The sequence below is a fragment of the Eublepharis macularius genome, chromosome 15 (assembly GCF_028583425.1).
Source record: "Eublepharis macularius isolate TG4126 chromosome 15, MPM_Emac_v1.0, whole genome shotgun sequence".
Taxonomy (NCBI): Eukaryota; Metazoa; Chordata; class Lepidosauria; order Squamata; family Eublepharidae; genus Eublepharis; species Eublepharis macularius.
This window is the reverse complement of record NC_072804.1, coordinates 49,683,854-49,708,577: the sequence shown is the minus strand read 5'-3', so window position 1 is coordinate 49,708,577 and position 24,724 is coordinate 49,683,854. Positions and strand designations below refer to the sequence as shown.

Genomic DNA, 24,724 nt, shown 5'->3' with positions numbered 1-24,724 from the left:
ATGAGGAGGGAGCTGAGAAACAGGCATGGAACAAAATGGAACAAAATGAAAGCTTTACTTTAGAACAGCCCAAGGTACAGCAGCTGATTTGAGTGTGTGTGTTTAAATAGACTTTTTTGGTATGAGATTTAAGCCAAAATCTTTTAATCAGTATTCAGATCAAGTTAAACCTTGGCAAACTCCTTCCCTCCAAAATTTCACTGTAATTTAGGGGTGTGTGTGTTTTCTTTCTTCTTTTCCTCATAATTTTATAGATATATGTATTGTTAGTGTGTTATGTTTAGAATTGTGTGGTTTTTCTTGTTCTCTCTGTTGTTTATTGTGTTATGTAGTTTATAGTTTAAATAAAGAACATTTTAATACAAAATTTCACACAGAAAACTAAGAATACTGTGGTTACCTGCAGCATTCTTACCCTCCTTTCACCCAAAGCTGTTACCCACCCCATATTTTTATTTAACCAACCAGTGGAGTGTAGAGCCTAGAAACTAACCACCACAGGGTAGTAGTTAGGGTTTCGGACTAGGATATGGGAGACCCTCATTCAAGTCTCCATTCTGCCATGAAAGCTTGCCGGTTGCCAAGTGACTATGAGCTCACAGCTCAACCTTCCTCACAGGGTTTGTAGGGAGGATAAAATGGAGGAGAATGTTGTGCACCATCCCGAACTCTTAAATGTCTTAAATACAGCAGCAAGTAAACTGGATATCTCCAAGCTACCATAAAGCCAGTCACTTTCTCTTAGCCTAAGCTACCTCACAGGGTTGTTGTGAGGATGAAATGGATGAAAGGAGAACCACAGAGATGCTTATTAGAGGAAAGGTGGATTAAAACTGGGATAGATGGACTTTAATACTGCCTCTCTCATACTGTGCTCCAGAACAGAGTGTATTCTGGCTATCCCCAGTAAAAGCAAAATAGGAATGTAAAAAGCTCTTCCTGAGAAAATTTTGGAGAACATCTTCTGGCCTATTAGCTGGTTCCAAATTTCCCCTACAAGTCTGAAAGCAACATTTTGCTGAATTGCTGTAGGTATTAATCAATAGTCTTACGCCCACCTCCAGCCTCCAGTTTGTAAAATCTGAGTCAGGCAATTCATGATAGGACGTTCTGGAAGTTGCTAATTCATAGGGTCACTTTAAGTCAGAAGCTACTTGACTGCACATGACCCACGCATAAATAAAAGGAGAAACCCTAAACCCGAAGTGAAATATGCCATATCAAAGTGAAGGTGCAGGTGAAACCACATATCAGATTAAGGAAAGGGTGCTTAGAAAATCCCTGCCTGCTGAATTTCTAATGGGCTTTTCAGCTTCAAAACTACTGGGATTTTTTTTTTTTTACCAGAGTAACCCTGAAAATGTTAGAAAGAGTCAGAAAAGGGGTATTTATGTAAAGCTAAATCCCAAGATTATGTAGGAAGAAGGAATGCAAAGGGAGATAATGCATCTTGTTTCTCCGAAGCATTTAAAAAACTTTTTAAAAGTTTTTTTAAAATTACTCTTTTTGATTCTTTAAATGTTTTTTTTAAATATGTATTTTACTCTGAAGCACTACTAAGGAAAAGAAAAAAGAAACCCACAGGAAGAAAATTTGTTTCTGACAGGGAAGGGTTTTTTAAAAAAAACTTTTAGTGTTGATAACATTTACAGGAAACATTTGACTAGAAAACTTTCTGCACCAATGCTCCACTAAGAAGAAAATGAAAATGGTTTATGCACAGGATAGAACATCTTTTTTTTAAAAAAATCTTGCTTATTCTGCTGGAATAATTAAATAATTGAGCTGCAGGCTTTTCCTCCCATTTGAAGGGGGTTTCCCATTTGAGGGCAACCAGCAATGGGTGGAAGAGTTTTGCTGCCCCCATGCTTTCCTGCTACTGCCATACCCCACTGAACAAAGTTAACCTGCCTTACCCCTTTTGCTGTCCCAGTCTCCCAAATTCTTGCAAGATTACTTCATCTGGAAAACCTCTGCCACTGTTTTGGTTTCCATGATGACGGATGACCAGAAATTATGACCAAATTCTTCTCAGAAGAAAGAATCTTCCAAGGTTCAGGAACAGGCATGCACTCCCGGCTTCACTGCTTTGAAAAAGGCATGGGAGAGTGAGGAGCTATGGAGGATTATTTCCTTCATCCCCCAAAGTGTGATGGAAGTGAAGTGGCTCAGTGGATGAGCAGGCAAGCAATCCAAATGGCCTGCATGAGGTCAACTGCCTCATATGCATCATAATCTCTAGAGGTTTGGAAAACAGGGTATGGGGAAGTGGACTATTGCTCAACATGATGACATATCTTCAAAGTACAGACCACATTAAGTGACACTCTAGGAATCCTCCCAATCTACCATAGAGATTGGGGCATTCCTAGAGTGTCCCTCAGTGGAGTAATGTTACTTCTGGGTCTTCTTCACCCAGAAGTGATATTGCTGTGATTCTGTCTCCCTACCCATTTCCACTCCTGCTGCTGCTTCTGGTGGAGGCAGTAGACTGTGGAGATGGGAGGTAATTAAAAAAACAACAACGGGCCTCTATAAACTAGTAAGAGGATAGCAGAGTGGTATCAATTGCAGAGGAAATGTGATGGGTGTAACTTTGGATTGTACTGGCTGGCATGAGTGTGAGAGAGAAAACAACAAACTTACACTTATCTTAGGTTTAGAAAGGAAATAAGAGGAACCCCATACTCTGATAGGAAAGAGGAGAGCGAGATTCCCATCTACCTATCTTGTCTAAGGATGGGCAAGATGGAGAGAAGAGATAGTTGTGTGTGACAAAGAGAGGAAGAGAAAGATGTCACAAGGAGGAAGTCCTAAGATTAGCAATTTACACATCAGGATAGTAAAGGAGTAAACAGATGCCCTGACCTCTCTATCTTTCTAAATTTTGGTTTGCCCCCCTCTAAATCCTAAGGAAAGGGACAGTGTTAAATCCTCCTCTTCTAACAGAAGTTGTGCTCCATAACGGGTCACGTGGCCACCTTATCCTCAGAGCACCTCATGATACTTGAGCTTGCTGGACCTCACCTCTTCACTGCTAGCTACATAAACAGTGGTGGATTCTACTCCTTTTCCTAGGCCTTTGTCTGCCTATCAACCTTGGGAGCAGCCAGCTTAGGGAGAGACTATAATTTGTTGGAACTCCAGCAAAACACACACACACAAGGGCTCTCAACAATCCCAGTTAGCTAGGTGGGTATTGGAGATCTAGATGGGTACTGGAGATCTCCTGGAATTACAACTGATCTCCAGACTACAGAGATCAGGTCACCTGGAGGAAATGGCTACTTTGAAGGGCATTATACCCTACTGTGGTCCCTCCCTTTCTCCAATCCCATCCTCCCCAAGGTCTGTCCCCAGATCTCGAGCAATTTACCAACCTAGAATTGGCAACCCCACTGCAGAAGTGTCTCAGAATTCTTGTATTTTGCTCAGGACTCGCATGCCAAACCTTAGGTGCCTCCTGGAGCTCTTCCCTGTTCTTTCACAGGAACCTCAGGATCCGTTCTATTGAAATAAAGACTAATAATAATAACTGTGTTTATATAATAACTGCATTTATATACTGCTGGGATTGCTGGGGCTGAGAGGAGTGGCTGACCCAAGGCCACCTACAGTAGTGGGATTCAAACCAGCAGAGTGCTGATTCTCAACCCAACCACTTAACCACTGTGCTACAGCAGCTCTTTCTGTAAAGGTGCATCAGTTCTCCCATCTTGATGGTGCAATTGCAAACCTTGCCCCTTGTTTCTTCTTTGCAGGAGAATTGCAAAAGCAAGGTTCATTTCCCAAAGGTGCCAGAAGTTGAATTTAGCCTCTCTGGCCTCCCGCTCCGGCTCTTGTATTCTTGGTAGGTGTATGCGTGCTGTCCTTTAGTGGTGAGAAAAGCCAGAGATTCACATCTGTGAGGGGTGCAGTCTACTTTCAAAGGTAGGGAAGACAGAGGAAATAATGGATATGTAGTTTTCTCTCCACTCACAAACACATTCCCAAACCATTCTTTTGTACAGGACAGTGAAGAGAAACAGTTGCTAGAAATGATTGATTTGGAGGGGGGCGGGGGAGAGAAAACAAAGTGGTAGGCAGTGCCATGCCCTATTCTCCAAAGTCAATCCAAAACAAGCCCCCGTTGCAGAATTAGCTGCCATCTCTTGCAAGATTTGTGCTTCCTCCAAGTTGGCAGAAAGTGCAAAGCAATAAACCCTGGACTGGCGTGGATCAAAGAACCCACAGCGGGCTTTGGCTGGAACTGTGGCCCTTGTATGTTGTAATGTCATTTCCCTCTCTGACTGTTTTCTCGGATGCATCCAAACTGGTTTGGGTGTGCATTATAGTAAAAACAGAAAAAAAAAAACAGTTACTGGATTCCTTGGCAAGCCTTTTCTGAAAAACAACACCACTCCACCCTGGCTTCTTCTGAGCCCTCTGGTCTTTGGGGCAGGACAAAGGATGAGGGAGTTGTTTAGATGCATCTGTCCCCCTTTCTGGGAAGTGTTTATCTATTTTTCTCAGCATAGTACCTACCGCTGCTTCCAACAGAGAGGGAGACTAAGCTACAGCCACAGAATCCACCCTTACTCTTAACCTAGCCTCAGACAACATCTGGAATCATGCAAAGTCTTCTGATCATCTGCCTCCTTGCCTCTTTGATAGCTACAGGTGAGCATCTTGGGCCATTTGAGAAGAGACACCAGGGGACTAATTGGATCCAAGCTTTCCCTTGCCCTGCCAAACTCACTGCATGTTTTTATTGACTGATAAAATAGTTATCTCACTTAGTGCTGAGATAATGGGCTACTGCACTTCTGAACAATCGGATTAATCAATGTTTATAGCAGTATGTTGCAGCAGGCATACAGCTGGGGTTGCATCACGCGATCGTCTCACTACTCTGTCGTATTTCTTGATGTTTTTGATGTCTAGCAACTATTAGCGATATGCATGCAGAAGTTAATCACAACTAGAAGCAGATCACCTCCTGTTCACTGCCTTGAACATACCAGTTTGGATTCTTACTAATTAAAAACAGTCGGTCATCTACCAAACTGTTTTCCAGAAACTAGCGTCATACAGGCATTTTTCTGTCTGCTTTTCAGAGTTGCGTAAGAGGAGAAAGTGAACGAATATAATCTGATGCGGGGGAGGCATCTTCCAAACAGAAGATAGGAAATTTATTTTTATTTTCCTTTTTTATACCCTGCCGTTCTCCCCAGTGGGGACCCAAAGCAGTTTAGCTTATTCTCCTGACCATATTTTCATCACAACAACTCCCTATGAGGTTAGTTAATCTGAGAGTATGTGACCGGCCCAGGGTCACCCAGCTTTCATGTCAGAGTGGGGAATCCAACCTGGGTTGCCCAGACCCTAGTTTGTCACTCTAGCTATTATGGACTCTCAAATCCCGCCGCCCACCATGCCACCGAATGAAATTTCAATATAGAGCTTTTTAAACTACTCCAAACTGGGTTAAGGAGGGCTTCTTGGTTTACTGTTCGAGTAACCCTATCCAGTTGTCTAGCTGTTCTGTTCTTTGTCTGCACATCTGCCTGTACTCTATGGAAGGCAGGCACTGGGGAAAGGGGATAAAGATGGAGTCTAATATACTTTCCACTCTATGGTAGGCAAGGTACCTGCAGAAGAGAATGGAAACATTTTGCTTGCACCTCTGAAATGCAGATGTGTGGGGGACAGAGATTCAGACTAAATATACCCCCTGCCACCCTTAAGAAATAGGAGGCTTGCAAAGGATTGAGAAAGGCAGAGGGGCAAACGATTTCCCCAAATGAAAGACATGGCCATATCAGATCAAAACTGAAAGATACAGGATGAAGAAAAATCAGACCGCTTTATACCATGATCATTAAGAATAAATTTCAAGAAATTAGAGATCCCCTATTTAGATCAGGGCTATGGTGCTGGGAAGAGGTAAGGGGAGGGGGGGTGTACAAAATAAAAAGCTGATTTTCGCTGATTTTAGGGGGACAGGGCTTCGTGGTTACCTTGACAGTCTGGTGTAGTGGTTAAGAGAGGCAGGGCTCTAATCTGGAGGACTGGGTTTGATTCCCCTCTCCTCCACTTGAAGCCAGCTGGATGACCTTGGGTCACTCACAGCTCTCTCAGAGCTCTCTCAGCCCCACCCACCTCACAGAGTGATTGTGGTGATGATAATAATAACACACTTTTAAACCACTCTGAGTGGACATTAAGTTGTCCTGAAAGGCAGTATATAAATCGAATGTTGTTGTTGTTGTTAGTATTATTATTATTCTCTGTCCCTGCATCTCTTCAAGGAGAAGACTGGGTCAGTGTAGGCCAAACTAGACTTGACAGCATCCTCGTAGTGCCACGGAGATGCCACTGCCTTTTAAAAGTCATTTTAAAATGCTGTTTGGCATGATTCCACTCAGGCCTGCGGCATGGTGGGCTGTGGCTCTCTTTTCCCACCTGTGCTTTATCAAATGCCAAAATGGCTGCAATCAGGTGTTTTGGCACTTGAAAAAGGTGTGGGGGGCAGCATTTTAAGTGATTTTAAAATGGTGGTGGCGTCCTCATGGTATTATCACTAGTTTAACTTAGCGTGTTAGCCTAGAATGGGCCACACTGTTTTAAGGTTCTCTTTTGCAGACTTTCTTGTGTAAAGAAACCTACATGACAGGCTATGGTGTGTAAGATTACTATTTAGGGGTAGTTGTGGGAAGAGTTTAAAAACCTGAGGTAAAAGTCACTTTATTTTGCATTTAGAAACAACTGACTGTTACTGGCACACTCTTTGCTTTGACACAAATTACTTATTGCTGTAACAAACTGTAGCCTTGACTCACAGCCATTGTAGAACAGCTACGATTGTTTAAAGCCTCGAGTATCTAAAATTTATTTCCCTTCTCAGTAAAATAAACTCTTTTGATTTGTGTTTTAATTCTCTGTGTTCCTCCTTTGTTTATAAAAGAACAGACAAAGTCTGGAGAGAGATCCACCAAGGCAGGGCCAAGACCAGGGTTGCCACCAGCCTCAAGATGGTGGCTGGAGATCTCCTGGAATTACAACTGATCTCCAGGTGACAGAGATCAGTTCCCCTGAAGAAAATGGAAGGTGGACTCTATGGCGTTACAGCCAGCCAAAGTCTCTCTTCCTCCCAAACCCCGCCCTCTCCAGGCTCTACCCCCCCCCCAATCTCCAGGAATTTCCCAACCAGGAGCTGGCAACCCCTAGCCGAGATGCCTCTGTAATGGCATTGCAAATTACTTTAGAGGTGGCTTCATTTTAAATAGGGCCAAGGACTGACAGGTAGGAAAATAAACTTCTTAGTGGCTTCTGTGTCAACTGAGCTTAGTGTAGGTGGCGGGTAGAAACATGTGGTGTTGGTTTTACCCAGGGCTTTTGGGGGGGGGGAGAGGTGGTGGAACTCAGTGGGTTGCCCTTGGAGAAAATGGTCACATGGTTGGTGGCCCTGCCCCCTGATCTCCAGAATTTATCTAAACTCCCCTCTGTCTGGAGATCAGGAGGCGGGGCCACCAGCCATGTGACCATTTTCAAGAGGTTCCGGAACTCAGTTCCACCACGTTCCCGCAGAAAAAAAGCCCTGGTTTTACCCTTCAGTATACACAAGTTGTTATACTCACACTGCCATGAAGAGGATGAGGCCCTCTACTGAGGTTGTGTTTTCCTGCCAAACACACAAGAGAGTAATTGCTTTTTACTAACAGGCTGCTTTCTAGTTCAGGCTAATGTTTGTTTAAGTGCATGTCTGCCCATTCATGTGCAAAGGAAGTAAGGGTTTGAGAGAAACTCAAAAGAAAAATGTCGTGTGTTGCAGAGGACCGTATCCCTGCTGGACCTTGGATGTAATCCTAAAGCCAAACTCTAAACTGTCCAGGATTTAGGATGGTGCTGCCTACCAGTTTTTTCACGGCCTGGCTTCAGTACAGCAAGTAAACAGAGCCCAAATCGACATAGTACAAGCAAAGTCTGGGGGCAAAGGCGAGAAGAATGTTTGCCAGTACACTTCACTTTGGTTTAAAAATAGACACTGATCTCTACTTGAGGATTCTAGGAAAGCAAGTAAAATAAACCAGAAATAAATAAAATAAATACAAGGCAGAGGCCCAGTGACTCAGCCCTTCCCTCTCCCAAGTTTGTTCTGTACTGCAAAAGTAACCACAACATCTCCATTTTTGATTTCACTTCTCCCTTGGGCAAAATGAAACTTATTTGAATTCTACAAACTTTTATGCTGTTTGGGGTTTTCCTGTAAAAAGTGTGCATTTCAACAGGTCAATGCTATTTGTGCTAATAAATCTGCATCAGGCGTTATATGTATGTTCTGCATACTATGTAATTACCATATAAACTCCAGATTAAAAACCAGGCAACCTGTGTACATAATACAAATCTATAAGGCGGAGAGCTGAAACTCCCCAGTGGCAGGCTGCAAGGAATATCCTAATCTAGACTGAGTGGTGGTGGAGACTCCCTCAAGACATAGCTGAGTGATGGCGACCCCTGATGGGGTTTTCATGGCAAGAGATTAACAGAGGTGGTTGGCCATTGCTTGCCTCTGCAACCCTGGTCTTCATTGGAGGTCTCCCATCCAATTCCTAACCAAGGCTGACCCTGCTTAGCTTCTGAGATCTGATGAGATCAAGCTCACTTGGGCCATTTTCACACGGCCATGCACCCAGAAGATCGCGCGAAAGTCATGGCATAAAAGCATCTTCCTTGTACGATTTCCTGGCACGATCCTGTCTAATGGCCCTTTTTCTGACATCATCGGGCCATTAAAGGGGATCGCGCTGGGAGATCGTGCTAGGAAGACGCTTCGTGCCATGAATTTGCGTGATCTCTCGGGGCATGTGTGAAAACGGCCTTGGGCTATCCAGGTACCAAAAAAGGTACATGATGCCATTCTAGCATTGCCAACTCCAGCCTGACAAATTCCTGGAGAACTGGGAGTGTATGCTTGTGGAGAGGGATTTCACCAATAAGCTATTGTATACCATAGAGTTTGCCTTTTGAACCTGTCATTTTCTCCCGAAGAACTGATCTCTGTAGTCAGCAGATCAGTTATAATTCTGGGAGAACTGCAGGCCGTGCTAACCATGTGTCCTTCCTAGGGAGCAGCAACAGAAGTTCTGGGGCCACAATCCCCCAGCAGAGATGCAACTTCAAAGTGCCTGGAGAACATTCACTCAGCTCTAAGTTAGAGTCTCTCAATTTCCCCCAGTTTTAAAAGCCTAGGCTTGTAGTTTAATTCTACCCCAGCAAAAACAAAACAGAATCAATCTGGTTACCATTTCTTCTTTGCTCTGCTCTTTAGGTATGTCTTTGATGTGTGAGATTTGTGAGGGCTTCGGACATACCTGTGAGGGACCTTTGCACCCTTGTCCCTCTGGTTTTGACACCTGCGGCATCATCCAGACAGAGGGCACAGTGGGTAAGTGCAAAAGACCAGAAGCATCCAGCAGGCCTCAGTTTACATGGGGCAAATCATCCGAATCCATTGCAGTTTTCTCTTCTGCAGGCAAGTCCAGATTATTGATAAATATTAACTTCAGAGTTAGAGTCTGGCCCTATATCCCAGGTGCCTACCCATGGTGGGCAAACTCCCGGAGATTTACCCACTCATCTCCCAATCATCCAGTGATCAGAGGGAAAGGGGCAAGCGCCCAGAGGTTCCCCGCCACCATCAGGTACCTCAGGAATGCGTGCTGCACACATGCTCCTAAGCGGCATGGTGACTTCACTTCTGGAAGTAATGTTGGTGGGCTAGCCACAGGATATTTTCCGCACTTTGTTTGGGGTCGATTTGAGCTCCAAACAGGCCAAATCCGTCCCATGTGGAGTGCAGGAGCGCTTGGGGGGCCGGTGCAATGATGTCACTACTGGAAGTGATGTCATCGCCTCAGCCCCGTGGATCCTCGTGAGCGACATGGGGTAAGTGCCAGCTCTCCCTACCTCCTGGCAGGAGGTGAGAGGGACCTGAAAACCCTACCAATGAAAAGCCTGGCCATCGTGCGCATTTCATCTGACATCTTTGAAATCCGATGAACATAAACAGGATTCTCATTGTTATGAGGAAGGGGGACAAAAGATATTTTCCTCACTTTAGGTGAATTAAAAGTTAAACCAATAACAACAACAACAACAACAACAACATTTGATTTATATACCGCCCTTCAGGACAACTTAATGCTCACTCAGAGCGGTTTACAAAGTATGCCATTATTATCCCCTGGGAAGTGGGTGGGGCTGAGAGAGCTCTGAGAAAGCTGTGACTGACCCAAGGTCACCCAGCTGGCTTCAAGTGGAGGAGTGGGGAATCAAACCCGGCTCTCCAGATTAGAGTCCTGCGCTCTTAACCACTACACCAAACTGTCAGCATGAAAGCGAGACTATTCAATGTGGAGCTAATTTTACAGTTGGTCTCGCTTTGCAGTGTATACCTCTTTTTCCTTTGACTATACTCATTCAAGCCTTCTAGTGCCCTCTTTAGATTTTTGCCTGTGGTTCCTAGGCTGAGGCAAGGCTGAGTGTCTTCAGGGCTGTCTCTTCCCTTTTTTATTTTTTTAAAAAATTATTTATTAGTGCAAAAACATTTTAAAAATAAAAATAAAAAAGCAAAACAGGAGAGGAAAAAAAGAAAGAATACAATGCTGCCTACAAAAACACTATTGTAACCAATCAGGGGGTAATTAGCTTCACAAGGATAACCAACAACACAGCAAAAAAAAGCAAAAAAAGCACGCCCAAGATGGAACCGATTTACCCAATAGTTGTAATAGAATTACCCAGTAGTTGTAAAAGAATTGGGAGTACAATATTGCAAAAGAAGTAACACGCTGCAAGACATACATGCAAAATCAATCATTACATATCAGACCAGTTATTCCAAAGTCCTTTGAGATACAAAAACAAAGCCGCTGGTATGACCATTAACCAGCTGTAGCCGATAAGGTTCCCAATTGTATGACGAGAAGAGTTGTGAGCACTTGTAGAAGCAGCTGCAAGGCGGGCGGAAAACAAGGCAGGCGCTTGTGAAAGCCGCTGCAAGGCGGGCGAAGATTAAGGTGCGGGAAACAAAGCAGGCACTTGTAGAAGCCGCTGCAAGGCGGATAGAGATAAGGCAACGAGCATGAGCCGGCCAGATATTTCTTTTTTCTCGTTTCAGACTTGAAAAAATCTTTCCTCAGGCCACAATATCTAAACGATTAATTAATATCAGGCAATAATATCCCGACAATACATACAGGGACCCCCCCGGGGCAAATAGTTAATACTTACATCACAAATTCAACTGAACAACTTTTTCTCTCCAAGGAACATATCCATAAATGCCGAAGTGAGGGGTGTGTGACATATCAAGCGCTTTATACATGATGGGTCAATTATATCATTAACACAAATGATTTAAAGGTACAGTATAAAATTACACACATGGAAGAGTAAACCAAGGGACAGGCAATGTTAATATAAAAAATTTTTATGACTACCTGCCCGAAAGGATAATAGAAACAAGGAAGAATAGGGAGACCTAGAAAGATCATGGGAGGCTCAGAGACTGGCTACGAAATCATAAAAAAGAGGAGAAGTCCAAGTGATTATTGAGGCCATGTGGGATCATGGTTTGAAGTCTGAAAATCCACCTGGTCTCAGCCTGTAGGAGAAACCGGTTCCGTGGCCCCGATCTCGAAACAACTTCCAGGACAGTGAAATGAAAGGGTCTATCAGTTGGATGTCGGACCCTAAGGTGTTCATAGAGAGGAAGATCCAAACTTTGGGTTCTACATCTAGAGACATGTTCTTGGATACGTAATCGCAAGGGACGGGTAGTGCAGCCAACATAAAGCCGTTTGCAATCACAGATAAGGAGGTAAATAACATTAGGGGTGCTGCAGGTAGAAAAAGATTTTGAATACAAATGCTTACCTGTGGTCGGGTGTATAATTTTTGTCAATTCTATACTCAAGGGACAAGCATTACAATGACCACAGGGGAAATGCCCCTGTGGTAATTGAGACCCATCAGTTCTAGGTCTGAAATTTGAGTGGACCAAAAGATCTTTGAGGTTCTTAGTGCGCCGGTAGCCAATCTGCGGTAAGTTATTACACCCCGGCAGATCAGACAATATATGCCAATTTCTATGGATGGTATTCGAGATGGCACCCGACAAAGGTGAGTAGTCTAATGCCCAAGTAATTCTATCTGAAAATGTATCCCGACTGCGATAACTCAAAAGTTTAGACCGAGGAGTGGTATCAGCTTTCTTTCTCGCTCTAGTAATAACCCAGGGGGGGTAGCCCCGTGTTGCAAAGGCCCCGCTCATGCGAGCCTGCCTTGTTTTCCGCCCGCCTTGCAGCGGCTTCTACAAGTGCTCACAACTCTTCTCGTCATACAATTGGGAACCTTATCGGCTACAGCTGGTTAATGGTCATACCAGCGGCTTTGTTTTTGTATCTCAAAGGACTTTGGAATAACTGGTCTGATATGTAATGATTGATTTTGCATGTATGTCTTGCAGCGTGTTACTTCTTTTGCAATACTGTACTCCCAATTCTTTTACAACTATTGGGTAAATCGGTTCCATCTTGGGCGTGCTTTTTTTGCTGTGTTGTTGGTTACAAAAACACTATTGGCAAATCTATACACAGGTATCTATAAAAGAATTTCAAATATGTAAAAAAAAAGTTCATGTGCAGTTGCCTTCTAGAGGCAATACATTCAAATGTTGATAATTTATAAGGTCTTCAATCCAGTAATTTACAGGAGGTAAAAGTATAAGTTTTTCAGCAACTGTAAAGTCATGGAGGGTCCATTTCCATCGACCATCAGTAAGATTCCAGTGCTGATTCCGCACAGGTTGGATAATGCACTTCCAATCCTCTTTAGAGATCATTTGGAACTTAATTTTTCGAGTGTGAAACAAAAAATCCACTTCCAAACGATAGCTAAAGTGCATTGTAAGTGCATTATCCAACGTGTGTGGAATCAGCCCTAGTTTAACAGTACATTAACATTCTCAAAAATCAAAAAGAGTCCAGTAGCACCTTTAAGACTAAGCAACTTTAGTGTAGCATAAGCTTTCGAGAATCACAGTTTTCTTCGTCAGATGCGTGATGTCAGATACTTGATGTAGAATTGCAGCTTCATTTCTCTTGCAAGAGCTTTTGCTTTTATGAATTAACGCTTCTGATGAAGAGAACTGTGATTCTCGAAAGCTTATGCTGCACTAAAGTTGCTTAGTCTTAAAGGTGCTACTGGACTCTGTCTCCTCCTTCTCAGTTGTTTGAGGAAGCAGAATGGGGCCAAAGGTGGGTGTTTAACTACTGCAGCAATTGGCAAGCCCAGTCTCAAGCCATTTAGGGTTTCAAAGATAAATCAACACTTCACTGAAGGGCAAGTTCACATGGCAACAAGCAGCCTTTACATTTCTTGACTCGACAGTACAGCATTTTAAAGGTGATGAGTCATGATGACCAGCACTTTGAATTCTGCACAGAGAGGAAAAAGGTCTTTCTTTGTAAGTGTCTTTCTTTGTAAACTGGCAAGATACATCCGTCAATAATTTATGCCAGATGCAAAATAGCAGAGTCCAGTAGCACCTTTAAGACTAATGTTAGTTAAGACTAACCTAAGTTCTTTCATGAACTTATTTACATTTACATGACCCTTACTCCCTGCACCCTCTCCCCCATCCCCTCACCACCCATATATCTCTGTCCAGTTTCTTCATACCCTCCATGCATCGGAAAAACAGAGCTGTGGTTCTCAAAAGTCTATGCTACAATAAAGTTGGTTAGTCCTAAAGGTGCTACTGGAATCTTTGCTATTTTGCTACTGCAGACCAACATGGCTAACTCCTCTCGATCTTATACCAGATGCTTATTATACAATTAAGGAAGCAAACGAAACCTCATTTGATACCAATTGAAGCTTCTGAGCAGTATTCAAAAGCAGTCCCACAAAGAGGGCACTGCGGTAATCCAGCCTGGGTGTGATCGTTGCACGGTGTCAAAAAGGCAGCTTGATGTTATCTTGTGAGGGTTACGAAAGATACTGAGCAGTGTAAGCCATGGGGGAGAGGGGCTGAGCACCCCATATTGGTCTCATTTACTTAAAATACCTTTTCTCCGTCTCCTTTCTCATCCATATAGGACCCCAAATTAAGGCCACTGTGAAGACTTGTTTCCCAGTCAGCGCTTGCGAGGAAGGCTTCGCTGTTGTAAATTTAGGCAGCTTCGGAACACTGGCGACCAAAGTTACTTGCTGCGTGGGACACGAGTGCTCAAAGGTCCCTCACACCTGTATGTCACGACTGAGCCCCTCCCCTCTATGCTCTCACACAGCTCCAAGCCTCTGAAAAAGAAAACTTACATTCTCCCCCTTCAGTTCAGTGTCAAATTTCTTACTATTGCTTGCAGCAAGTGAACCATTAGATAACAACAGAGGAATCCCAATGCACAAGTAAACTCCTCCGCTGCTGCATAGATATTTTCTGGGTCTCTTTTTAATAGTAACTCCTGTTGGAGTAAAGTTTTTATTTGTCAGGCCACAATGATGGTTGGGTGTATGGCCATAGCCAAATCCGGATTTCCAGCTCAGAGTCCCTGAGGTTAGTGACTCATACAAAAAGTTCAGTCGTGCAGAAGACACTTGCAATGAGGAGTCAAAAGCAGAAATCCGGACTCCTCACAGATATATTATGCGTGACCCACCTAGCGGCTTCGTGTGGCCTGCTGATCACAAGAGTCGTTGTGATACAACCACTCTACATTGAGTACCGTGGTCTTTAGCTGATGGGTCAACAGTGCGATGTCACTTCCAGAAAAATCCACAGGAGACGCCAGTCCTCTCTAAGAATCACCGGAAATGTTTCATTAGGAGCCTGGATTTCCACTTTTGCTTCCTCACCGCGAAAATGTCTTCCGCTTGGCCGAACTTTCTCTACAAGCCACTGATTATGGGGGTTCTGAGCTGGAAAGTCCTGATTTGGATAGGAGGACAGACTCTATGGTATCACATTCTGGCTAAGTTCCTTCCCTTCCCCAGTTTCTGATCTCCCCTGGCACCACCCTCAAATCTCCAAGGATTTCCCAAACCAAAACTGGCAAGTCTATTGGCTTGGAGCCTTCCAGTGGTTTGTTTCCATGAGGGGCCAGGATCAGTCATCAAAGGGGCTGTTGTGAGGGCTGGGTCCTATGACTGATCCTGGCCCCTCATGGAAGCCATTTTGTTCTGGTCTCTACAAGTTCAAGAAAGTTGGGCAACAATGATCCCTAATTTATTCCTAATCATTTTGGTGGTGCTGTTCTTTCAGGACAAAACTGTCTCTCTCTTTCATGCAGTGCCACCGATAAATACTCATCTCAATGGAAAAATATGTCCAGCCTGTTATTCCATGCACAGTTTTACATGCAAGGAAGAGATCGCCCAATGCACTGGAGACCAACAATATTGTTTCGAGATAGCTGGAACTTCAAATATGGGTAACTATACATATTTACATACAAATACAATTACACTTACGTGGTGGGGGTTTTGGCTTTTTGCAGTGACACTTGCTCAACAATCACCTTGCGCAGGTTTGTAGGCTTTGCCCAGCTCTATCTCGTCTTACAGATTCCTCCCATGATACTTCCTTTGCCTAGTTTTATAAAAATCAAAATGGGGCAATTCTCATGCAAAACTGAAAGCAGAGAATACTGCAAGGGGCAAGGGATGTGAAAGTTTACTGGGCCTGTCCTCCATCTAAAAAATATGTCCTTAAGGGAACAGAGTAGTAGCTAATTTGGCATGGCCCAGCCTGTGTGTGTGTTATGTGCCATCAAGTCACCTCTGTCCTACGACGACCCTATGAAGGAGAGACCTCCAAAATGTCCTATCATTAACAGACTTGCTCAGATCCTGCAAACTGGGATGTTGCTTCTTTTATTGAGTCCAGCCATCTCCTTTTAGGGCTTTCTCTTTTCCTACTGCCTTCCCCTTTTCTAGCATTGTTGCCTTTTCCAGAGAATCTTGTGTTCTCATGATGTGACCAAAGTACGATAGCCTCAGTCCTGGTCCACGCTATTTCTCCTAGCCCTGCTCTTTCAACAGGCTTTATATTTTAATACTGAAGTCATCCCTGGCAAATATCAGGAAGTGATGAAGATTCCCATGTCTTAGCTTCCTTTTCTCCTAGCATCTTTATCTATGATGTATTGTCGAAGGCTTTCACGGCCGGAGAACGATGGTTGTTGGGGGTTTTCCGGGCTGTCTTGCCGTGGTCTTGGCATTGTAGTTCCTGACGTTTCGCCAGCAGCTGTGGCTGGCATCTTCAGAGGTGTAGCACCAAAAGACAGAGATCTCTCAGTGTCACAGTGTGGAAAAGATGTAGGTCATTGTATCTACTCAGGAGGGGTGGGGTTGAGCTGAGTCATTCTGTAAGAGTTTCCCAGGGTGTGGAATGCTAATGGCGGGAGGCTTCACTGTATCCCGAGGCGGTTCTTTTGCATATGGATTGGTGCTTGATGTGCTAATCTTCTCTGCAGGGCTATTGTCGGGTGTGGAGTGTTTTGTTGGCCTGGTGTTTTTCAGAACTGGAGCCCATGCTCTGTTCATTCTTAAGGTTTCTTCTTTCCTGTTGAAGTTTTGCTTATGCTTGTGAATTTCAATGGCTTCCCTGTGCAGTCTGACAAAGTAGTTGGAAGTGTTGTCCAGTATTTTGGTGTCCTGGAATAAGATACTGTGCCCTGTTTGAGTTAGGCTATGTTCAGCCACTGCTGATTTTTCAGGCTGTCCAAGTCTGCAGTGTCTTTCATGTTCTTTTATTCTTGTCTGGATGCTACGCTTTGTGGTCCCGATGTAAACTTGTCCACAGCTGCAGGGTATACGGTATACTCCTGCAGAGGTGAGGGGATCTCTGCTGTCTTTTGCTGATCGTAGCATCTGTTGTATTTTTCGGGTGGGTCTGAATACTGCTTGAAGGTTATGCTTTTTCATAAGCTTTCCCATCTGATCAGTAATTCCTTTGATATATGGCAAAAACACTTTTCCTGTGGGAGACTGTTTTTCTTTGGTTGTTTGATTCATCCTGGGTTTGATTGCTCTTCGGATTTCATTTCTGGAGTAGCCATTTGCCTGAAGTGCGTGGTTTAGATGATTAATTTCCTCATTGAGAAAGCGCGGCTCACATATCCGTCTTGCACGATCCACTAATGTTTTCAATTAGTGGACAGAAAAGAGGCATAATGAAAACATTAGTGGATCGTGCAAGACGGATATGTGAGCCGCGCTTTCTCAATGAGGAAATTAATCATCTAAACCACGCACTTCAGGCAAATGGCTACTCCAGAAATGAAATCCGAAGAGCAATCAAACCCAGGATGAATCAAACAACCAAAGAAAAACAGTCTCCCACAGGAAAAGTGTTTTTGCCATATATCAAAGGAATTACTGATCAGATGGGAAAGCTTATGAAAAAGCATAACCTTCAAGCAGTATTCAGACCCACCCGAAAAATACAACAGATGCTACGATCAGCAAAAGACAGCAGAGATCCCCTCACCTCTGCAGGAGTATACCGTATACCCTGCAGCTGTGGACAAGTTTACATCGGGACCACAAAGCGTAGCATCCAGACAAGAATAAAAGAACATGAAAGACACTGCAGACTTGGACAGCCTGAAAAATCAGCAGTGGCTGAACATAGCCTAACTCAAACAGGGCACAGTATCTTATTCCAGGACACCAAAATACTGGACAACACTTCCAACTACTTTGTCAGACTGCACAGGGAAGCCATTGAAATTCACAAGCATAAGCAAAACTTCAACAGGAAAGAAGAAACCTTAAGAATGAACAGAGCATGGGCTCCAGTTCTGAAAAACACCAGGCCAACAAAACACTCCACACCCGACAATAGCCCTGCAGAGAAGATTAGCACATCAAGCACCAATCCATATGCAAAAGAACCGCCTCGGGATACAGTGAAGCCTCCCGCCATTAGCATTCCACACCCTGGGAAACTCTTACAGAATGACTCAGCTCAACCCCACCCCTCCTGAGTAGATACAATGACCTACATCTTTTCCACACTGTGACACTGAGAGATCTCTGTCTTTTGGTGCTACACCTCTGAAGATGCCAGCCACAGCTGCTGGCGAAACGTCAGGAACTACAATGCCAAGACCACGGCAAGACAGCCCGGAAAACCCCCAACAACCATCTTTATCTATGCTTTGTTAGTTTTTGACCATAAAATAAAATATGAAAATAAATCTCCTAGTACCTTAATTGGATTGCAACTGGTTCCTTATCGGGTGGCTATTAGATGGTGAAAATGGTGAGACAATGGCCATTTCCATATGCTGTTAAAGCGACAGGCTACTTACTGAATGCTGAGGAGTTAGCCGTGTTAGTCTGTAGTAGCAAAATCAAAAAGAGTCCAGTAGCACCTTTAAGACTAACCAATTTTATTGTAGCATAAGCTTTCGAGAATCAAGTTCTCTTCATCAGATGCATGGTACAGAAACTGGTCAAATATAGAAGAGGAGGGAGGAGGAGGGGAGGAGAGAGAAGATGCAATTAGGGGGGGAGAGGGAGGATGCAACCAAAACATTCCTTTCCTAGTAAATGTAAACATCTCCTTTTGGTGTGGGGATCAGTTGGCTTCAAAGGAGTTTGCCGTGTTAGTTTGTAGCAGTAAAACAGCTAGACCATCCAATTCCAATGCAGTATAAGCCTTCGATAACCACAGCTCTCCCCGTCAGATGCATCTGACAAAGAGAACTGTGATTCCCGAAAGCCCACACCAGGTGCCACTGGCATTTTTTTTCACAGATTCCAAACGCCTCCGATTTTAAAGAGGAAGCAGGCAGTTTCGTTTGTTCAGTGTCTTTTGTGAGAACTGGATTTCCCACTCTTTCCTGTGCTGGGTAAAATACGCTGATCAAAAGGAAGCCAAACTGCCTGCTTCTGCTTTGAAATCGGAGGCATCTGGAATATGTGGAAAAAACCCTCCAGCATTCAGTAAGTAGCCCGTTGCTTTAACAGCATGTGGAAATGGCCAGTTAAGAGATTGCAATTTCAAGATACTGCAATTCTCCTGATAAAGCATATGTTGAATTTTTTTTGCAGGGGGATTGACCATGACAACTGTCATGAAGGGCTGTGCCAACATAGATACTTGCAACGATACACTTCATGCTTCAGGTTCATTTGATGGGGTCTGTGTTATTGCAACAGCCAACTGCACACTGGCCTCTGGGATGGCCAGCTCCATTCCAGAACCCACTGGACTCTTCCTCCAAGCATTTGCTGGAATCCTCCTCGTGAAGCTCTTCAGTTGATTTGCTCCAGGGTGAAGATTCAGGGATCCTGCTCGAGCAATTGCTCCTTGCCACTTGATGGCAGGCAGACTTTTCAAAGAATGCACCACAGTGTTCTCACTGCATACAATAGACATGTACATATCCCTCTCCCCCCTGCCCCTATCCTGGTATGGCCTCTGAAAGTGCTAGGTATTTGCAGAACAGGGTTACCAGTCTTAAGGTAAGGCTTGGAGTTCTCCAAGAATTACAACAGAACTCCAGTCTAAAAACGAAAATGACAGTTTCGGAGGATGAAACGACAGCTTCAGAGGGCAGACTCTATCGCATCACATCCCCACTGAATTTCTTCCCCTCCCCAAACTTTGCCTCCAAATCTCCAGGTATTTCTCAAGTCAGAGTTGGCAACTCTTAAAGAAGGTGGTATCCAAATGCTGCCACCAGTGTTGAAGGAGGCCGCATCTGCTGTGGTCAGCAAATGCCACTGGATAGTGGCAATGGTTTGTTGGGGATACTTGGAAGAGATGTAGCTGCCCTGGATCCAAGAAGCGGTCTGCAGCGTTCAGTCTGAAACTGATGCTGTCACCAGCCCCCTCCAGACGTACTGGATACTCTTCACTGCTGCCTGGGCCATGCTATTGTTTTTAAGCATATGTAAGTCCGCTAAGAAGGGAAGGTCAATGTTCTGTGGGTCCTAGAGGGCAAGGAGCATGCTTAGTCCTTGCTGAGACTTTTTTCGGGACGATGGGGGGTTCCTACACTTAAAAACAAGCATCTGCCTGTACCCCTGGTGCAGCGCTTGAGCAAGCATAAACCATGATCTTGCTCCCTTTCATTGCCATGCTCATTGGGTCAAATATGCTATTTGGAGGCATTTTTTAATTATAGCAATAAGATAAGCTGCTTAATCAACTACAGCACATCAAGGGTCCGTGGTCATGAGTAGACAGGGGCACGAACAGAAAAAAAAAATGAACATGGTGTTCATTGTTTGTTGCCATCCATGAACAACAAACAACGAACACTGATGAACATGATCCTGTCATGAACACGTTCATTGTTCATTGTTTGTCGAGGCCAGCAGGCTCTCCTCCAGCCATCAAGATCCCTACTGCACCACTCCCAGAAACCTGACCTGAGCAGGCAGCAGGAAAGGTACCAATAATAAATAATAGCTTGGCCCCAGAGCCTGGCAGCAGCCCTGGAACCTGGAGGGGTAGATCCCTATCCCACCACACACAAAGAAAATTCAAGCTCCAATGCACTCACCCTGTCTCTCTAACAGCAGCTGTCTCTCCCTGAAAGCCGGAGCTGGGAGCTCCCCTCTCGCCTGGTCTTTTCCTCTTGTAACAAATTTGGAGCTCCACACTTGGAAGGAAGACCTGCCTATCAAGCTCAATTGGACTTAGATTGGGGTTTCCAGGGCAACAGCAGGAGTTCAGACAGAGTTCAGACAATCCCTGCCTGAGTTGCCAAGGGAATTGATTACAGGTGCCAGACTGTCTGGCTTGACGAACAGCAGGACGAACAACAAAGAACGAGGCTTGCAACGACCACCTGTTCATTTAGAATGGGGCCTCACGAACAGCTTGTTCACGAACAGCAGATTGGGCTGTTCGTGGCTTTTTTTTTGTTCGTATTGCTGTTCGTGCCCATGTCTAGTCATGAGTCCTGTTATTCGCAGTAGCAAGTCAGAAGTCTGCTGAAAGCCCACAATTTGCCATGATGGTTACAGCTGTCTTCCATTATCTTAGAAACTGTATTCAAGTGATATTGAGGATTAGTACCGTGCAGTGGTTAGAGTGTCAGACTAGGATTTAGGAGACCCAGGTTGAAATCCTTACTGTGCCACAAAGCTTGCTGGGTGACTTTGGGCCAGTTAATCTCTCAGTCTATCCTACCTCACAGGGGTGTTATGAGAATAAAATGAACACACCCTTTGCTTCTTGGAGGAAGAGGTGGATAAAAATGTTAAATAAATATTTAACGGCATACTAACCTGGAGCCTCAGCCCCATTTATCTTGCACTAAAAGCCTATTTTCTCTTCTCTCCATAAACATTTCTGATTATCTTTTTAAGCCACCGACCATTACCATATCCAGCGGTAGCACATTCCACTGGTAAATTGTGTGTAGTATGAGCAAGTACTTCTTTTCATCCCTCTTGAACCTATTGACAATCTGTTTTTAGGATGTCCCCATATTTTAATATAATGAAGGTGAAAATCTGCATGCTTTCTCTTACACCTTCTGTAAGCGAGCCTTTCCCACTGAAGGAAATGGGCTCCGGAGTTGAATCAAGGAAAAAAAAAAAGTCAGGCCAGTTCTCAGAAGGTGGTTAAGCATGATAGTGCTCCTACATGTCTTGTGGATGGAGCAGAAAAAAGGATTTTCTGCTCCTGAGAGCACCAGGCTTTAACTGCTGCAAAACAGATAAGAAATAGGAAAAAAATTTCAAGCAGGGAATAAAACACAAAATCTTTCTAACTGGAAATGTACATAATTTGGGAGTACAACCCAAATCAAACCTGAACAGGAACTAATTTATGAACCTCTCAGATTATTAAGCAAAGCCTGTTTTCCAGTGAACAGGTTGGCCATGTTACTTCCCGCATACACAGTAAATTTGAACTCAATCTTGTTTTCCATCAAACATGTGGCAGAGTGGTTTCTCCCCCTACCCCAAGAGGTGGTACAGCTTTATCGTCCCTGTGTCTAGACTCTCTCCTGCAAGGCATGTGGTTTTCCCCAGTGCTGAGAGGAAGGCAGTTAACTTTGGTTCATTTGTGTTGTGTTTTTTCCCTTTCTTGTTCTCACCTGGGGAGCTTACCATTTCCCCCGCCCCCCGGTTGGAATGAAGAGGCAGACACAAGACTTGGAACTAAAGGGCCGTTTCATTGATATATAACATCGACCATTAAAACGGCAAGGGCCAACTAAGTGGTACAGGTCAAGCCATGGGGTCACCCCTGGACCACTGCCTTGACCTGTCTGGGCGAGCCCCACAGCCCCGGGCATGGGCCATCCATGGAATGGCTTGGACCCGGCCGGCCAGGCAAAATGAATCCCCCCTTCAAGCTCCTAAAGCCTCAGCCATAAAGCTTGAGGGAAAGACTTGCACCTGGGGTTCACTGCAGGCAGTCTCCAGTTGGTGGTAGCCGTCACAAGCATACCCCTCTGCTCCTGGTAGACCTCCATTTCCCCACCAATGGACAAGTGCCAGGGGGTGCTCACTGGCCCGCTCCCTCCCCCCAAACTCTCTCCTGCCAGTAGCCCACCATCACTGCACTATCACAGCTAATTACCTCAAACTACTGCCTGCAGTGTAAGGTAGGCGAAAAACCATCTCTCCCCCATGCCAATATGGGGAAAGGAGAAAAAACTCCTACCTGTCTCTGGGAACAGCAGCTGGCCAATCCCACACTACTACAATGTGAGGTGGGTGGGCCAAGCAAGCAAAGCAATGGCCTACTGGGAGGGGAGGGTGGAGCTTCTGGTGACTCCGACTCCGCCCCCAGCTGAATCCCTGTATGTTTGAAGAATGCCTCTGCCTCATCCTCCTTTCGAGTGGGCAAAGTACGCCCCCCCCAGCTTAAGCTGCTGTATGGCAGCTGGAAGTGCCACATTCCCAGTCTCAGAGCCAAGCTACAAGTGACGCCTGACACAGGTTGGACACTTGTCAGCTTCCCTCAAGTTTTGATGGGAAATGTACATAGGCATCCTGGTCTTGCAGCTGTAATGGAGAGCCAAGCTGCAAAACCAGGATGCCTACATTTCCCATCAAAACTTGAGGTAAGCTGACAAATGTCCAACCTATGTAAGGCATCACTTGTAGCTTGGCTTTCAGTGGGCAATCTCCCATCCTCATTAATGGATGGGAGAGAGTATGTTAATGGTGATACTCTAGGGGTCTCTCCCAATCTCTCCCAATCTTTGTGGTAAAGAGTGACAATGGAGTAGAACCAGCATTTTGAATTCAGCCTGGAGTGAACTGAACTAGAGAAATTCTTTCAGGACTGGCCATGCTTTTCAACAGTCTTCAGATGTTGAATTTCTACCCAGCCAGAGGCAAGCAACAGGAGGCGCTTTGGAACATCAAGAGCAAGGAACTCACACACTTTGGATTCTTTTTTTTAAATCCTCATTGCTGTCTTCTTCCTCCTTCTCCTGTTGCCACTATGTTGCTGATCCAAGGGCAACGCCAAGACAGCCCCTTCCTGCATCAGCTGATCAAGAATGTCACGTGTCTTCCATGCTAGCTACAGCATCAGTTTTCAGCAGGGCAAAGCTGACATGCTGAACTACCAAGAAAGTGCCCCCGAAGGCAGCGAGCAACTAAGCAGCAGATGCTTAAGCAGCAGGGTGGAGGACTTAATGTAGCTAACCCAGGAGCTAGTGTTGCCAACCTCCAGGTGAGGTCTGGAAATCACCCAGAATTCTAACTGAATTCCCGATGATGGAGATGAGTTCTTATGGAGGAAATGGTTGCATGGAGGGTGGACTGTATGGCATTATACCCTGCTATAGTCCTTCTCCAAACCCTGTCCTCCCCAGACTCCACCTCTTAATCTTCAAGAATTTTCCTACTTGGAGCTGGCAACCCTACCAGGAGCATAATGGAATAAAACTATTATTTTGTCCACTGCACCATTTCCCCCATTTTTTTTGTTTTGACTTTGGTGCACCCCTCTTCTCCTGCAACCCTCTTGGCTGGCTTCTGTTGCAGGCTAGAAATTTTCCGCATGTTGCTTAAAAGGACTTTTGCTGTTGTTACATCTCATTAAGAGGAATTGCTCCCTTCATACTGGCTTTGTGCTTCCTCCTTGACAGCAATCGGAAACACCAAAATGAAGCAGCTGAAGGTTTTCTGATTCTTTTGACCTTATACTAAAGAGTGTTTCACAGTGTTTATATTGTATTAAAGGCCTAAGAGCAAAGCCAGCCAGAACAGGGTTCCATCCGCCTTAGCCATGTGTCTGGAAACCTCTCATTTGCTGAAGGAAACTTTGATTTTTTAAAAAAGTGTCTTATCTGACACTTCATTATTAATATGCACACCAGATGCATGACTTGGTGTGCAAGCACCGAGTCATTACTGACCCATGGGGGGATGTCGCATCATGACATTTTCTTGGCAGACTTTATGAGGTGGTTTGCCATTGCCTTCCCCAGTCATCTACACTTTACCCCCAGGAAACTGAGTACTCATGTACCGACCTTGGAAGGATGGAAGGCTGAGTCAACCTTGAGCCGGCTACCTGAACCCAGCTTCCGCCGGGATCGAACTCAGGTTGTGAGCAGAGCTTTGGCTGCAGTACTGCAGCTTACCACTCTGTGCCAGTTAAGAGCCCCGTGGTGCAGAGTGGTAAACTGCAGTACTGCAGCTTAAGCTCTGCTGAGTTCGATCCAGGCAGCAAGCAGGT

At 44.6% G+C, this 24,724-nt stretch overlaps 1 protein-coding gene across 4 annotated transcripts; it reads left to right on the top strand.

The window, feature by feature from the left end:
- LOC129343657 (phospholipase A2 inhibitor NAI-like) lies at nucleotides 1–21,299 on the top strand. Of its 4 annotated transcripts, XM_054999995.1 has the most exons (7): nucleotides 1–74; nucleotides 3,762–3,850; nucleotides 4,513–4,659; nucleotides 9,314–9,430; nucleotides 14,148–14,297; nucleotides 15,339–15,479; nucleotides 19,111–21,299. In XM_054999995.1, exons 3-7 carry the CDS (start codon nucleotides 4,611–4,613, stop codon nucleotides 19,320–19,322), a joined length of 669 nt encoding a protein of 222 aa, XP_054855970.1. In that variant the 5' UTR covers nucleotides 1–74; nucleotides 3,762–3,850; nucleotides 4,513–4,610; the 3' UTR covers nucleotides 19,323–21,299. The 4 variants fall into 4 exon arrangements, with proteins under 4 accessions (XP_054855970.1, XP_054855972.1, XP_054855973.1 ...); XM_054999997.1 differs by lacking the exons at nucleotides 1–74; nucleotides 3,762–3,850 and adding an exon at nucleotides 3,883–3,930; XM_054999998.1 differs by lacking the exons at nucleotides 1–74; nucleotides 3,762–3,850; nucleotides 19,111–21,299 and adding an exon at nucleotides 16,090–16,163 and having other exon boundaries at nucleotides 4,173–4,659.
- Nucleotides 21,300–24,724: the final 3,425 nt, after the last annotated feature.